Source organism: Lucilia sericata, unplaced genomic scaffold (genome assembly GCF_015586225.1).
Source record: "Lucilia sericata isolate MDLA Ls3-8-SP2 unplaced genomic scaffold, ASM1558622v1 Contig000113F_arrow, whole genome shotgun sequence".
Lineage (NCBI taxonomy): Eukaryota > Metazoa > Arthropoda > Insecta > Diptera > Calliphoridae > Lucilia > Lucilia sericata.
In genome coordinates this window covers 563886-580863 of record NW_023994145.1, presented here as the reverse complement: position 1 = coordinate 580863, position 16978 = coordinate 563886, and the positions used below count along the sequence as shown (strand labels likewise).

General features: G+C 34.5%; 1 protein-coding gene across 1 annotated transcript in view; it reads right to left on the bottom strand.

Moving 5' to 3' along the window:
• Positions 1–16978, bottom strand: part of LOC119600403 (S phase cyclin A-associated protein in the endoplasmic reticulum) — a 137447-nt gene that overhangs the window by 19294 nt on the left and 101175 nt on the right. Inside the window, exons 7-9 of the mRNA XM_037950599.1 lie at positions 2932–3077; positions 2538–2630; positions 2023–2114 (exon numbers count right to left, since the gene is read on the bottom strand). Coding sequence (XP_037806527.1) covers positions 2023–2114; positions 2538–2630; positions 2932–3077 — 331 coding nt within the window. The remainder of the gene's footprint in view (positions 1–2022; positions 2115–2537; positions 2631–2931; positions 3078–16978) is intronic.

The window sequence follows — 16978 nt, the reverse complement described above, 5'->3', positions numbered from 1 at the left end:
TTTGATAACGGATGTTATTGAAAAATTATGAACACTTTGGTCTCAATTTGGTACAAAGTGTGTATATTTTTAGAACGTGTTTTTTCCCTCTGTGTATGGAAATAGTCGAATTCTCATTGCGCTAAAACTTATCACCAGTCAATTTTATATCCGATGGAATAAAATTATTGCAAGTTCGCCAGTTTCTATCTATCGTCAATTTCTATATATCTATGAAAAATTTGAATAATATAAGAGTTTCCAAGATACACGAAATTTTGTAATTAATTCATATATGTATGTGGTGCCAAGCCACCCATTTAAAGTCCGCCCGTTATTCTCTAAATGTTCCATGAATGTCAAAGTTCTTCATGTAAAATTTGAAGATTCTATCTGTAATAGTTTCTCAGTGGGGGCTTCAAGCTCCTTCAAAATGTTCAGATGAATATTAAAGAAATTTGTGCAAAATTTTAAGAATCAAGTCCTATTAATTTCCCAGATAAACGAATTTATGTATTTAATTTATATGGGAGGTCCCACGACCCCTAATGCTAGTCCGCCTACTTTTTGTCCTAAATAATCATATTTACACTAAAGTGGCTCTGTTATATTATCACAAATATACGGATTTAATATTTTCGTAATATGGGCGTGGCTCCTCGTCCACTTGGAATTTCAAAATAAAATGTAGCATATTACCTATTTCAGACATGCACGAATACGCTGTGAAAATTTGAAGACAATCGGTTCAGCCGTTTACTAGTCTACAACGTTCAAACATACAATACATATAAACAAACACACATTCATATATATACATAAATAAACAAAGTTCCTAAAACGGGAAAAATGTGTTCCAAAAAAATAGTTTTTGGGTGTCCACTGTGACGTATTTATTTATTTGAAATAAATTTTTTTCCTTCACATTTTCATAAAACAAAATTATCAGATGAGTTAACACCCTTATGCATAAGCAATATTTTATTTTATGAAAGGTTTATAAAACAAAATTTCCATACAAAAATTTGATTTGTAAACCGTTTATAAAACAAAAATAGTTTATGAAACAGACCTTAAGTCTTTAGATCTCCACCAGAAGGAAATTGATGCAACTGATAGATATATCAACGAAACAGAGTCCGAGAATTAAAGCTTGAAATATCGACAACAGTTAGTCCAGTTAAAATGGGTTTCAAGACATTGGGACATGTGAGAAATGAAATTACTATTATTCCACAAGATAAAAACAATATTTCTCTCAGTGTTTAAAATCATAAAGGATGCAATTTATCTTCTGGTTAAGAACATACACAAAAAAAGCTTTAAAACAAGTGTGATGCTGAGGGTGGTTCTAACGCTCTTTGGTTCTTTGGTTGTGCCTTTTTTTCTTCTTTTGCTCTGATTTGTGTATAATGTATTGTTTTCATATTTTTGTTCTGAAATTAAAGAAAATTGCTTAGGAAAATATTTACATTTGGTTTATTACTCTTGGCATCTTTGTAAACAAATTAAAAATGATTTGTTTTTCAGTAGACTTTGTACACAAGTCAGAGCTAGAGAGTAAGTGACTGAAAACGAAATGAAGAATTCATGCTACTCTCCTTCATATTACCCTACAATTATTTATTTTATGGAATAGATTTTATTTATTACAACTAATATTTTATTAAGAAATGTTCTTTGAAGTGTTAGTATTTTTGCTTTTGAAAAGGGGTTGTTATTCCTAGAGGATTTTTACTAGGATTTACTTCAAGTAAACTTTTATTCTTGTTAAAATTAAGTTATAAACAAAGTAAATAATAATTTAAATTGAAATGTATAAAGATTTTAGCAGAGATTAGAAAAATATTATTTTATTTTAACATTAAATGGAATTGTATAACTGTCAAAACTGTTTTTCTTTCCTGTTTTTAAAAATTTAATTATGACACTGTCTTTTGAGTTTTGAAACTACTGGTTATAACGAATCTTTTTATTTGGAAATAATTTAGTCGATTTTATGTTATCTTCATGTATTCCTAATTGTTCTCAAACACAACTTACCTGGAACGTAGATAAATCCAACACAGCCATTGAAACTAATAGATTAAATGTTGCAGCCGCTAACGAAATCGTTCTCGGTGGAATGCATTCACCTATAAAATATTGACAAAAAACAGCAACATCAATTGCATCATAAATAAATCAAAGAAAATTTCAGATGTAAAAAACGGATATACAATCATAAAGTCATAAATTAAAACGATCTGTTTGTTGCATTCTTCTCATCTCATAAAGTTAACAAGAAAATTTCTATAATTTCCGTTTTTCAAGAAAACTCACGTCAACATTTAAAAGCAGAGAAAAAAACATATTGAAATGATTTGTTAGATTACAGATGAGAAAATAAATCATCCGAAAAATGCACTTTGCACTTGATTAGAAGAGAAAAATGTTAAATAAAATACAAGAACAGCAGGTCATAAATATGTGAGTCATAGATAAATTCATACACACGTCTATTTACAACCTGCCACAGCATGTTGCATTAACGTCAACATTATAACACACTAACTTACCAATTGGTACTACGCTGGCATAGAGCATCGATATGGAACCAAAGAGTTCAGTGGATTTTGCCGCACTTAGGAAACGTGTAGGATCTGTGGGTCCTGTAAAAAAAAACAAACATACACACAAATTAAAGGTGAATTAAAACCGTAGTAAAAGAAAAAGGAAATTAATAATAAAAAAAGAAAACAACCCAAATAAAAAAAGAGTAAAACAGTAAAAGGTGAAAATTAATGAATAATTAGCCGCAAGGTGTGAACATTAATGAATGTAACTATTTCCTGAACTGATCGTCCATATTCAGTCAAACGTAATAGCGTACTTTGGAAAAAGGACAATACGGTTTTTTAGTTGGTATAAAAAAAGTAAAATTGTGTGCATGTTGTAAGCACCAACACTTACCCGGTGGACAGACATCAATGAACCTTGTGATGAAGCCAAGCGTAGCCAACAATGAGAGAACCACACTCTGGTGGTTTTCAATTGATTCACGTATTTTCATGCATCGTCGCGATAATATTTCAATGAGTCCTGTTATCACCGCATAACTGCAAAGATAAGGAGATTTAAAGGAAATTTATTAGAATTTGATAATTAAAATAAAATTTATCGAAAATTTCATATCTGTCATTCATAAAAACAAAATATTCTTGTTGAAAATCCGCAACCTAAAGGGCCGCATACAATAGCATGGTTTTTTAGAATCTTGATCCTTGCTATATAAAAAAATATACATGTCCAGCTACAAGTTAATGCCCCAAAAATGTAAAAGAAATACAAATTTTGAAGGAATTTCAAAATTTTTTTAAAAATCTACTCAGCAAAAACTTACATTGAAAAGTAAGGGGTTAAAATGCTAAAATTTACTTACACAATACCATTTTAAGTCATTCCACGGGGATGACATTGGAGGCAAGTACTTACCACGCTCGCTTACAAATAGGGAGGTTGGTAAGTACTTACTATGATCGCCTGCAAATAGGGAGTTAAGTAAGTAGTTTTGTTTCTTTGAAAAAAAATTGTTGTATAATTGCTGGGTAATTATATTCTGTAAAGTGAACACTCCCCCCGGGGGCATGGGTACCTTGATGAATCTACCAACATTTTGCTGTTATTGCAATACCGTGGAAAAAAGGTGCTATCAATACCTCTAGTCGACCGGGACTATAACTGGTGATGACGACCGCGTTTCCTTGGAATGATTTAATATGAGGTCGAACCAGATAACAGCATAATTACGGGAACCTGTAGCCCACAAGGCAGAGTTTCAGACTTTGTCCTGTTCCGGTTATTAGAGATGACCCTACACGTGGTGGCTGTAGATTAAACCCAAATTCGCGGGAAGAGAATGTTGGTGAAAAGACTGATGCACGGTAATGTATATAATACGGGATAAGTTCAGTTGCTGAGACAAAGAGATACCCTGCAGAAGAGTCCCCCGGTGCATGTTTACTTGATGAAAGACCCTAATATTGGTGTATTTCAATCCCGGGGTAAAGAGGTCCTACCAGTATCTCTAGTCTGTATTCCTCCTGATGTTGGGTCCGCCCCTTCTATCGACTCTAACCACTGTTTGCCTTTTCCTTTGTCGGGGTTAGACTGAGCTTGACTCACGACACCTGCCATTCCCCAACGGGACTACTATGGCAAGCTCACCCAGGGGTTGAAAAAGACCACCGTGAAATAGGCCAACACGGCAGGTGTCCACTTAAAGCAACTTCGACATTAACGCCGCAGAAGAGTGACTGTGGGACTAAGCTTTGGGAATGAGTTAGTGTCAATCATATGATACGGGATGGATTTTCATACCAGTTACTCTCTGTGAGTAAGAACAAGTAAGAACAAGGCTTATTTGATAGATTCGTGTTTGGGTCTACCGAATATGTCTCTAGGTGCTGTTGCCAACTCAATAGAGATCATCCCATCTGAGTCGTTGTAAACGGAAGTGATGTTTTTGCTTTTCGGAAGTTAAGCAAAGGGGCAGCAATGGTCAAAGATTAGATAGCTCGAGTACTTGAACAAAGTGCTTGTACATGGACCGGCAGAACGATGTTTAAAAACACAGAGCGGAGGTGTTGAGTTGAAAAAAAGGTTACCCTGTGATTGTAAAAGTACCACCGTAAAATAAGGCCAACACTGTGCAGATGTTCACGTAAAGCACTTCGACTTCTTGCACCGAACTGAAGTATAGCATGAGCTCTACCATAGATACCAACTAATTTTTCCAATGTTTTAAATAACTACGGTCTATGAACTTTTTCGTCATTATTGTTTATTTTTGTTACACGATACCAAGATTTGGCCAAGTAATTATATTGATCAAAATTCCCAACAACTTTAATTTTAAATACACTCTTTAATTTCAAATTAACTGCAACAGGCCATACTCGCATAAAATGAAACAATTTAAAAAAAACGTGAATACGTGTCAGTGAAAAAGAAACGAAACATTTAAATTTATAATCCACATCCTTGTCAGGCATATGCGAAACGAGACTAAGACCAACAATTCATGCATGCTCACAACAAAATCAGCGCAACTGGGCGAACTAACAAGAAAAAAACAACAATTCTTTTCAAATCACAAAAATAAGTTTTTATGACATTTGTAAAAGCTTAACGCCAACGACAGCGACAACATTTACATCAACTCAAAAACAACTTTTAACAAAAATGTAAACAAATCTCAAGAACTGCGAGAACCTTAACACTTGGCATAGAATTGCTGTAGAAAATGGCTGAACAAAATAAAAAAGAAACAAATATTTAGAACAAATACTGCATGAAACACGCAAAACAAATGCAACTTACAACAGACGAACACACTAAAAAAAAATAACAACAAAGTGAGAAAAGTACTGGCAATAGAAACAAAACAGTGGAGGAGTTATGTGCTAGAATTGAAACACTGTTTCCTGGGAATATTGAAACAATACTTCAGGAGATTTAAGGTGACTATCGAAATCAGAACCTTTTCAAATCTGAGCAGTTTTTTTTTAAAACTTTAATGATAAAAGTTATTTGAATAACTTTTAAAAATATGTATATATTTTTTGTTCAATTTGGAAATGGTGTAGTAATCGTGTGAATCCTTTACAACAACACTACATTAAATACTTGCATACATATGAAACGTGTTATTTTTTGAACTGTGTATATTTAAATGTGTGTGTGTGTGTATTAAATAAAAGTAGCGTGTGTATTTGACACTTGTTAAAATATTTGTACTTTAGGCATCCTTGTTATCCTTTTTCCAGAGCTTTTCTTTAAATTTTTTTCTTCTGCTCTTTTATTTCACAACAGCAACAACAACAACTATTGGGTTCGGTACTAGAATGAAATAGTGTAGAGTAGTTGATATTTACTTAAGCAGAGTTCAAGTGTTCGTTATGTTGGATTGGGATGCCTGCCAACAAATACTTTGCAATAGCGTTAACAACTGCAACAACATCAACTACGCTAAATGGTGCAAAATAGAGGGTGACAAAATAAAAAAGAAAGAAAAAATGTATACAAAACACACACAAACACACTTTTAACAAAAATACTTAGATATTTAAGTAAATAAAGGACACAAATAACAAACTTGAGAGTGGATGGGTGGTTGGGTGTTGCAAAAATCACATTAGGTTGATGAATAAGTATTTTCCGGATGTCTTATCTTATCACATCTGCTTTATACAGACAAGAAATTTCCTAGGTACAAATAATATTTAAAGGAAGTATTTCACTGTTTTGTTGGTAGGGTTCAAACGCTGATTTGTCAGTACAGCTAGAAATCGTAAACGATCAACTGAAATATGTAGCCATTCAACCCAGCACACTTCTCATTCATCCGACACCATCATTGGAAACAACATCCAACACACTCATTCTAGATATTCGGTGATCCTCATACCCCTACATTCATCCCGTGTCATATACACTTAACACAACTCATTTCCAACGCTTAGTCCCACAGTTACTACTCTATGGGGTATTTTTTGTCTCGGCAATAGCACCGAACTTATCCCGAATTATAGATTTTAGTCTTTAAACCAATATTATCTTCTCGCGAATTTAGATTTAAACTGCAGCCACCACGTGTATCCCGAAGAGATCTCTCCAATAAGCTGGATAAGACAAAGTCCAGAACTCTGCGCTGTGGCCTAACGGTTCCCGTGAAACTAGACTGTGTGGTTCACTGGTTCGACCCCATGTCAAACTATTCCAAGGAAAGACCGAGAATATATTTCATCATCACCAGTTTACAGTCCCAGCAGACTAGAGGTATTGGTAGCACCTCTTTTCCCCGGAATATTGCAATAACACCAAGATGGAGATTTCACCAAGGTAACATGCCCCCGGGGGGGAGGGCCTTATTTCACGGTGGTCTTTTTCATCCACTGGGTAGACTAGAGACGGTCTACCACGCGCCCCTGAACTCAGGTGGCAATTTTTGTACATGGCTGAGCCGCATGGGATCAATACCAATGCAAAAACCGACAAGCAAAAAGCAATAACTTGGTATAAAGTCAATAGAAGGGGCCACTACCCCAACATCAGATGAAATCAATCTTTCGGTATACCGAAGGGTAACCACCCTTATGATGTCATACAAGATCGCATTATTTAAAATGCAATCCCCATCAACTAATGACCCATTCCAGTGCATTCCTTAACCTCTTAAAGCCCGCGCAACCACACTACCGAGATGGCTCTGTTGATTCGCCAACAGCATCTAGAGACGAATTTGGTAGTCCGAAATACCCAGCCAATAAATCAGGATCCCTCTGTATGTCAGATAATGTGAATATATTCGAAGTCAATTCGAACCCAATAATTGCCCCGACAAGTTGAGTGATGGACCTCAACCATAAGTCGCGTAGCATGAAACAATATGAATCCTGTTTAGATGGCAACAGCACCGAGAACTTCCCTAAAGTAAAAGGTCTACTAAAACAGTACTAGTCTCCAGTCGGGCAGAGGAGTCGTTCCCAATCGTTCACCAATTACATCAGTTCCATTCTCGGACCATATAGAACAATCTATGGAATGACAGGCAACTACCAAGTGTCAACCTGAAAATTCCCCAACATATACTGGCGCCCTACTACGCGAAGTGTAAGAGATACTCAACGGGTTCCGGAATCCAGCATAAGTTGATCTGTCACATCACCCAGTGACATCTGTTGAGATGGCAACAGCACCGGAGAGAGAATCCAGACATATATGGCGTTTGAATATATCAGTCCTTAAACCAACATTCTCTCCCCGCGAATTTGGGTATAAACCACAGCCACTACGTAGATCCCGAAGGAATCTCAAACAACTGACCAGCCAGGACAAGTCCATCGAGCAACAGATTATATGGTACTCTGGTTAGACCCCATGTCAAATTTACATTAAGGAGTAAGCCAGAAAAACCTTCTACTTGTATTAAGTTAAATAAAAATTCTAGTTCAAATATTGTGCAATTTCATTAAACATATGAATCGTCTTTTCGGGAAATTCTCCTATTAAAGATGTTATAGTTGCTTCCCTTGAATTTTTTGCACGAAGGGTTCCATTGATGTTTATAGTCGGTCATGTCGACTATAAACATTTGTGTTCTTTAACTCTTTTTTGAAAAGAATCCAATACCTTTCCACAGTCGGAAGTTCTGGACAGTTTTGTGAATTTACTTCTCGTGGTACAAAATCAAAAATGTATAATTTGTTGGACCAAGGAGAAGTTTTATTTTTTGCTTCACTCCTTTTAATGTTGGCTAATAACACGGCCACATCAGTCAGTAACGTAATTTTTCGTAAATGTTTCCACAACCCACCCAATATATAAAGTATGTTTTGTTATTTTATCCATTTTATTTTGTACGAAGAACTAACGGACAATTGAACAGACAAACTTGTTTTCATAGTTAACCAATGTGTTAATTTACACTTTATTTTTATTTCAAGAGTTTATGTTATTTTTGTCCTTCCTTCTGAGTAAACACTTTACGATGTCATCAACAGAAAGAGATGAACAGAGTTGAATACAACATGGCCCAGAGACACATGCACAAGTCCAAAAACAGATATATGGAAGAGATTTAAAAAAAAGAGGAAACCTCTTAAACATCCGTGATATTGCCACTAAATACCAAATGTTGAGAAACAAACAGAACGACAACAAGTATGAAATACTCAAAAATTATTCCTACTGGACAAACAGGACACAAACCATCAAAACGACAATGATGTGGTCCGAGTAATGTCCGCTATTTGGATTGATGATGCCTTAATGCTGATGGTGAAGACGAAGCATAGCATCTACAAACTGTACAAACGTACAACATATAGGGATGATGTGTTTATTTTGTTTTTCTTTCGGAAACCTTAACCAATGTCTAGCGTTTGATACATCCTTACTTCTGTAAAGGAATAAACGAATGGCATGACAGTCAGTCATAAGCAAAGTTACATGTAGTCATATCACTAAATACAGTAGTGGCACAAACAAAAATCCTGCATATGTCAGCACTATCATTGTCATCATCATTATGGTGTGAGTTTATGTATTTAGTTACTTTCGAATGTCTGGTTATGAATGTCTGTGTGGAATGAAAGAGTGAGTGTATCCAATGAAAAGAACACAATGTCAACATAAGCCAAGGATACTGTGCAAATCATGTTGAAATATTTGCCAATTTCTGTGGGTATGTGGGTATTAAACAAATTCGCTTTTTTAAATAAAATGTAATGTCCTGTTACGTTGACACCAAGTATAGAAATAAAAAGTGTATTTTTGTGGTACTGATTAGTTTGCTTAGTACTATTAGTTTAGAGGCTTTTTTGGGATTTGACACATCTGCAAAATCCTGTGATAAATCTAATAATATATGTGTCGTATCTATAGTTTAAAAAATAATAATTTCCAGTAAGATATTCGCGAAAGTTGTAAATAAATAGATCGCGAGTATTTTAATAGCAGCATCTCTCAACATCCCACTCAATGCTTTTGCGAAATATTCTAATGGGAGTGATATATCCCAAAAATTAACACTACTCCGTACACGCGTATAAAGAGTACAAATTTGGGTTTAAACCACAGCCACTACGTGTCGGGAATGGGGTTAATGATTACACAATGTAATTTATTACATGGTCAATTTCAATTACTTGTAATGTGTAATTGAGCAATAATCAATTACAATTATTTGTAATTGATAGAAGTTTTTCCAATTACATTTAATTGTAATATGTGATTGATTACTTGTAATTGTATTTGTAATTGAAGTTTACCAATTATAATTAAGGTATCACTAATTACAAATTACATGTAATTATAAGGAATAAAATTCTTCAATTAGAATTACAGGTAATTGTAATTGGTAAAACTTCAATTACAATTACAAGTAATTGCTATTTGCAAAACTTCAATTACAACTACAAAAAATTGTAATGGTCCAAACTTCAATTACAATTAAAAGTAATTGTAATTGATAAAGTTTCAATTACAATTACTTCGAATGTAATTGTAATTGAAAAGATAAACATTGCCCCCAATCCTGCTACGGGAAGGGACCTCACCAATAACGGAAACCAAGTCCCGATGATACATTTTATTACACTAGTTTATAGTCCCGGCAGGCTAGATGTATTGGTAGTACCTATTTTCAGGATTGCAATTACACCAAGATGAGGGAACATGTTGGTTAAACGTATAACATATGTAAGTGTTTTGGCAACAGCACCGAAAGATTTATTCCAGTAATTGATTTCGATTGGTATCATCCCAGCCAATAATTATTAGTACTGATTGGATGTGCCTTGTTATTTCGGAGAATTTCTTTATCCCATCTAGGTTTAGAGATTTGAGATATGTCAGAAGTTAAGCCTTTATTTTAAAATGACAGAATGGACTCTCATTCATTATAATGTATAAAAAAGAGCCAAAAATGGCGGTTTTCAGCACACGATATCTCACATCCCAGATGTCAGGATAAAATTTTGGGGTCAGATTTAGAAAAGTATAACTATAACTGAAGGTCTAAACTTTTTCAAGTTTTGTCGGCCTGTGTAATTTCTATTCCATGATGACATCATCCCCGCTTAAAAGAAGGATCCTAATTTATATTAAGTAGCGTATATTTTGGCCTACCAAATATGTCTGTTACCGAAACAACAGCCATCTCAGTACTTAGTGTGTTTGTGTGGTCTTTAAGAGGTTGAGGAATGCTGTTAAGTGAGTTTCTGGAGTGATTTAGGTGATTTTCGCTCGGGACAATGAAGTCGATTGCTGTACGTAAACACCTGCTGTGTTGGCCTATTTTACGGAGAATTTTTTCAACCACTGGGTAAGCTTTTGTAACGACTTATCCATTGTGTTTCTTACACGCAGGTGGCAATTTACGTATATGGAATTTCCGGTCCAGTATACGTGCCCTTTGATCAAGTACTTGAGCTATCTAATCTCTGACCATTGCTGCCCCGAAATGCAAAAACATCACTTCTGCTTACAACCACGCAGATGGGATGGCTTCTGTTGAGTCGGCAACAGCACCTAGAGACGTAACCGGTAGTCCGAGGTACGAATCCATCAAATAAGGCGTGACTTTGTTCTTAATCAAAGAGAATACACTGTGATAAATCTGATATGAACAGAGTTTGCTCTGAACATACCTGGACAATGAAGGAAAATGCAATGGTATCACTTGCATAAGATACCTTTCACCCATCACCATTCAACCCTGCACACTTCTCATTCATCCGACACACTATACGGTACATTGCCCCGGGGGTATCGCTCGGGACAATGTTGCCAGAAACCATCAACAAGGTTATGTAAAATGGAAAGCTTGGGAGTGTAATACCAATAAAATTATACCTTACTAATGTGTGTGCGGATTATGTACGCGGTAATTGTGGATCCGATCGTTTTAATTTCCCAAAAGGTCTTCCTGTCCCTGAACCCTAGTTAATCCACAAAGGGTCGTTCCAGTTGGGACAGAGAGTTAATGCAATTGAGAGAACACTTTGGCCTTTCAAAGTGTTCGAAAGAACCTTGAACATGCAATACTGCCTAGATTTAGTTCGAAAAACTTGAAAACGTACGATTTGGAAAAAATAAACCAGCATTTAGGTCTAAAAGCATGAGAAAATTAAGAACTGCTATGATGTTTTTGCATTCCTGTCCAAACTTATAATCACTACAGCTTTATATATACAACAATGGAATGAGTTCAAATGGACAACATTTTATAAATTTTTCTTTCCTAAACAAAAAGCTGAATAGAATTAAAATTAAAGATTTAACATTTTTGTTTCCTTTATTATTTGTCATTCTGTTGTTTATGTTTTAACATTGTAATTTATCATATTTCAAACATAAAAATTATAGTTATAACAACAATTACAACTATTCTGTATGTCTTTTTGTTAAGGATGATGATGAAAATGACAACAATGCAAACCAATCGTATGACAAATCATCATCAATTATCACATGAAAGGATAAATGTTTATACAACAAAAATAACATCAGATAACCAAAAAAATATATAAGGACAACTAAAAATCACGTCATGAGATTCAGTGCAAACCCCATCATCATCTATTTAACAGAAAAAAAAAACATTTTACTAATGATGTTTTATAATTGTGTGTAAATATTTTACAAGTGAATGGATAACAAATTTTAGTTAAATTCATCATCTCACCATAATCACTGTATGACAATCACACATCATACCCATGGATAGACCCAAATATTTAATATCAATACATTAACAGCATTAAAGAAGTAAACAATTCAAAATGAAATTCACAATCCTTATTTTTACAATGGACAGCAGCAACAAAAATAACAAAAACTAAACTAAATAAATAAAAAAGCCCAAGGATAATAAGAAGCTTTGAGTATGCTTCATCTCAAGAATGAGATTAGTCAAAGTCGCTAGTAAGCTTTAATTCGGCGGTGATGAACCAATTCCTTCCAGCAGAACTTGTTTAAATTCAAAATTTTACTAACTTTTTGTCTCATGATTCTCCTTTTTGTAGTAGATGTAGATGTAACTCCTAATCTGACTGAACTCAATCCTTATATTTGATTGTATATATGTTTGCAATGTAAAAGTGAATGTGTATAAATTATATTTAATGTTATTTATTGTAAATATATCTGTGTGTCCAGGCATTAGTGTGAACGAAATCTTAATGCGTGCGAATGAATTCACTTCAAATGTATGGCTCCTTTCGGTCAAGGGGGACCATTGTTAGACGCAGTCACACTGACTACATGAGTGATGGATTCAAAATGATGACAATCGTGTTGGAATGAAAAGTCACTTGAATACTTCAGAAAATCCCTTGTTTGCACAATACTCTTCTCTATAACTATTTGTGTGTGTGTGGTTGTATATCAATATTAAGAGCTTTCAGTTTCTGACCCCTTTATTTCCTTCCTTTTTTTCCTATTCGTTGCTTTATTTGGAACATTTATAAAAGTGGTCAACATTTATTTAGTTTATATGGAATAAAAGGAACAGCAACAAAAGCTGTAGAAATATAAAAGAAATACAACAATAGCAATATAATAATAAACATAATCTAAAAAGCATCCATTACTCACGTAAATATGTCTCTGATAAATAAACAAGCCCCAACAATAAATGCTAAGAATGAAAAAAAAACAACATTAAGGACATTCGAATACATTTAATACAGCACCCAACAGAACAGAATCCTTAAACAAAGAACCAAAAATTTCTCACGTTCTAATCAACAATAACAATTCTTTTTTTGATAGAATAAAATAAAAATTTAATATTGTGAAAAATTTGCGATTTTTGTGGTGACTTCTTCGGTGGCATCCTGTAGAAATTGTTGCGTAAGTATGACATTGTGTTGCCTGGCTTGTAGAACTTCAATTCCTCATACAGAACATAGAATAGAATGTTACAGTCCTTACATCAGCCTAATGACAGCAATGAACAATTTTCCTTTCGCAATCCCTCAGAAAACGATCTTATCTTCTTACATGTAGGTAACCAATAGGGTTTCTTTATCCATGCTCCAAGTGTTATCGACTGGGCCTTTGAGAACATTATACTTCGTGTCTAGTACACAGTCAGAATTTGAGTTCCACTGCGACATCAAGAGTTACATTTACTTCGCTAGTAATAACTGCAGGGTTCTGGTAATGAAACACTGATGTACCTCCTTGAGAAAACAATTCATCAAATCGCTCAGATCATTAACGCCATGATAATAAAATCGTTTGCATAGGAGGAAGAGAGAAATAAACTCTTCGAACCACTGATGGACGCACAGATATTTCACGAACCATTTTTTATACGTTTGGGTTTGGGTTGCATTGAATACTTCGCTGGTAATAACTATAGGTTGAGGGTAAAGAAGCACCGATGTAATTCCTGGAGATAACCATTCATCAAATCGCTCAGGTCATTAACGTTATGTTGGTCCGTCCGCATTGGAGCTTATATCCATACCTTCTACAGAGCTAGAAGTTAAACTTGAGTGGCGATTAAACTGCCCCTTGGGTGCACTTTTTTCTTTCTAAACTCTACGAACTACAGATGGTCGCGCAGGTAATTCACGAACCCTCTTTTTTATGTTAGACTTTGAGGATTGCACTATATTTTCAAATGATGTCCGGCCAATTTTCTTATAAGTAAATAACAAAGATTCTTTATTCATGCCCCAACAGCTGTCGGCTGGGCTTTTGATAACCTTGTGTCTACTTCGTGACTGTTTCACAATCAGAGTTTGGGTTCCAGCGACTATTTCGCTGGTAATAACTGTAGGTTTCGGGCGAAGAAGCACTGATGTACTTCCTGGAGATAATCAGTCATAAAATCGCACAGGTCATCAACGACAAGAAAATAATTCAGGAACCATTTCTTTTTTATGTTGGACTTTAAGGCTTGCAGTATAATCAATGATCAAATGATGTCCGGTCAATCTCCTTATAAGTAACCAACAAGGTTTCTTTATCCACGTCCCAAGTGCTGTCGACTAGGCCTTTGAGAAGCTTGCATATACTTCGTAATTGTTACTCAATCAGAGTTTGGGTTCCATCGACTAGGACGCACAGAATTAGAATTACTTCGCTGGTAATAACTGTAGGTTTCGGATGATGAAGTACTGATGTACTTTCTCAAGATAATCATTAATCAAATCGCACAGGTCATCAACGCCATGTATGAAAGGTTATATCTATTCTTTCCGCAGAGCTAGAAATTAAACAAGAGTGGCGATTATACTGCGCACTTAGGTACACGTTTCTGTTTCTAAAGTACTGATGGCCACACAGATAATTCACGATCCATCTTTTTGTTATGTTGGACTTTGTGTAGTCAAAGGATGTGGCGTGTCTAAAACTTTCCACTTGTCAAGTGCCACTTGGACCGTTCCTTCACAAATCCTCTGTTGATTATTAGATCTGATTGGTAATGGCGATATAGATGTTGAGTTATGACAACTGCAGCAGGAGAAGGCTTCGAAGAGTCTTCGCAAACAGAAGGGATATTGCTCGTCAGTAGCGTCCTTCCCTGATATAAGTTTCAGAATGACTAAAAATCTCTTTGCAGACATCGGTGCAAAATTAAGCAAAATTTTATATTCCACTTTCAAGTTGTTGAAATCGATGAGTGTCGATATTCTTGGATCAAGTTGCACACTTTGGACCACAGCAACACATATTATTGGTATTTACTGTACGATGATGGGGACCATGACAAACTTTCGCTCACAAATATTTCACGATCTATTGGGATTTATAGGAACTACTAGTTCAAACCATATTTTGATTTATATATTTATTACATATTTTTTTGGTATGTGCAATTCTAAAACAATTATAGAATCATTACATTTATAATAAATTCAGCCACTTTTACAAATACATTTGTGTGCATTTAATTCAACGCTTAAGGACACAAAATCTTCCTCATCGACATCGACATTGTCAATGGATTTTGTATGAGCTGCTGCGTTTGTTGATATTTCATGACAGGAGAACATCCACAAAAAAAAAAATAAACAGGAAAGCACCGTGGTATAAACAAATAAAAATATCTGCAGTTATTTATCAAATTTTACATACTAACTGTAGCCAAATATTTGTAGAGTTTACAAAGCAGGAAATTAACAAATTATTTCAAATGTAAATTATTTTCTTTCGCTTTTATTGTCCTTACATTTTAGCTATAATTTTTGCCAATGCGACAACTGTGCAATGGTATAAAATCTCCGATTATGTGTTTTTGGAAAATTTTATTTTGAATTGCTTTTTTTTTAGTTTACAATTCAAATTTTATTTGAATTTAATCAACTGCTGCTGCTATTATCATTCCTCATTCAGTCACTGAAGTAGTTTAACAACAACAACAACAAGCAAATACCCAGTGAACTTCAACACCCGAGGCAATAACTAAAACACATACGGACAGACTGATAGAGTCTTAATAAAATCACTAAGTACATTCACTATTTATTGTACTTTTTATATATGTATATATGCCGACAAACGATCAAAAAGACACAAGCTTAAACAATAATAAAAACAAAAAACATTAAACAAATGCTGCAACAACTACAACAATACTACTGCAGAAAGTATGTTGTGTTTCTGTATGTGTCATTATCCTTAAACACAGACTCACAAACATTTATATTCATAGATAGAACAACTCGTGTTTAAATGTGCAGTCGGTGAATAATGAGGATTAAAATCAAAACAGATTTATTCACTCATACAAAAATATAAGTTTTTTTTTTATTTGTATTTATCTCTCTATCCTCTTGTTAAATGAATCTGCTCCTTCGTTGAGGCTGTATTTATGGTTATGTGAGTGTATGTATGTATTTGTTTTGAGTTAACAAGGATTTATTCTTGCTGCAGTTGTTTAGTAGAAGCGGTAGATGTAGTGGAGAAGTGATGTTTATGATGAGGTTAAGAACTTTGAGAACCAAAACACCTTGTCCTTGTTGTGGACCAGCAGAAAGAACTTTTTCATACTTGTTTAGAAAACTTATACACTTAGAGAAAAATTAAGGAAATTTAACTGTTTTTAAACATATTAACATGGGTAAATCGATGGAATACTTAGTGGCCTCCGGTAGGTTAGTGGTTAGTGTTCTAGTCTGGTAGACCGGAGGTGGTAGGTTCGATTCCCACCAGGCCCGATAGAGGCCTAGGTGTATTTCTTCGGATTTGATGTATATACATCCTCTTTTCAAACTAACTAACTAACTAACTAACTAACTAACTAACTAACTAACTAACTAACTAACTAACTAACTAACTAACTAACTACTAACTAACTACTAACTAACTAACTAACTAACTAACTAACTAACTAACTAACTAACTAACTAACTACTAACTACTACAACTAACTAACTAACTAACTAACTAACTAACTAACTAACTAACTAACTAACTAACTAACTACTAACTAACTACT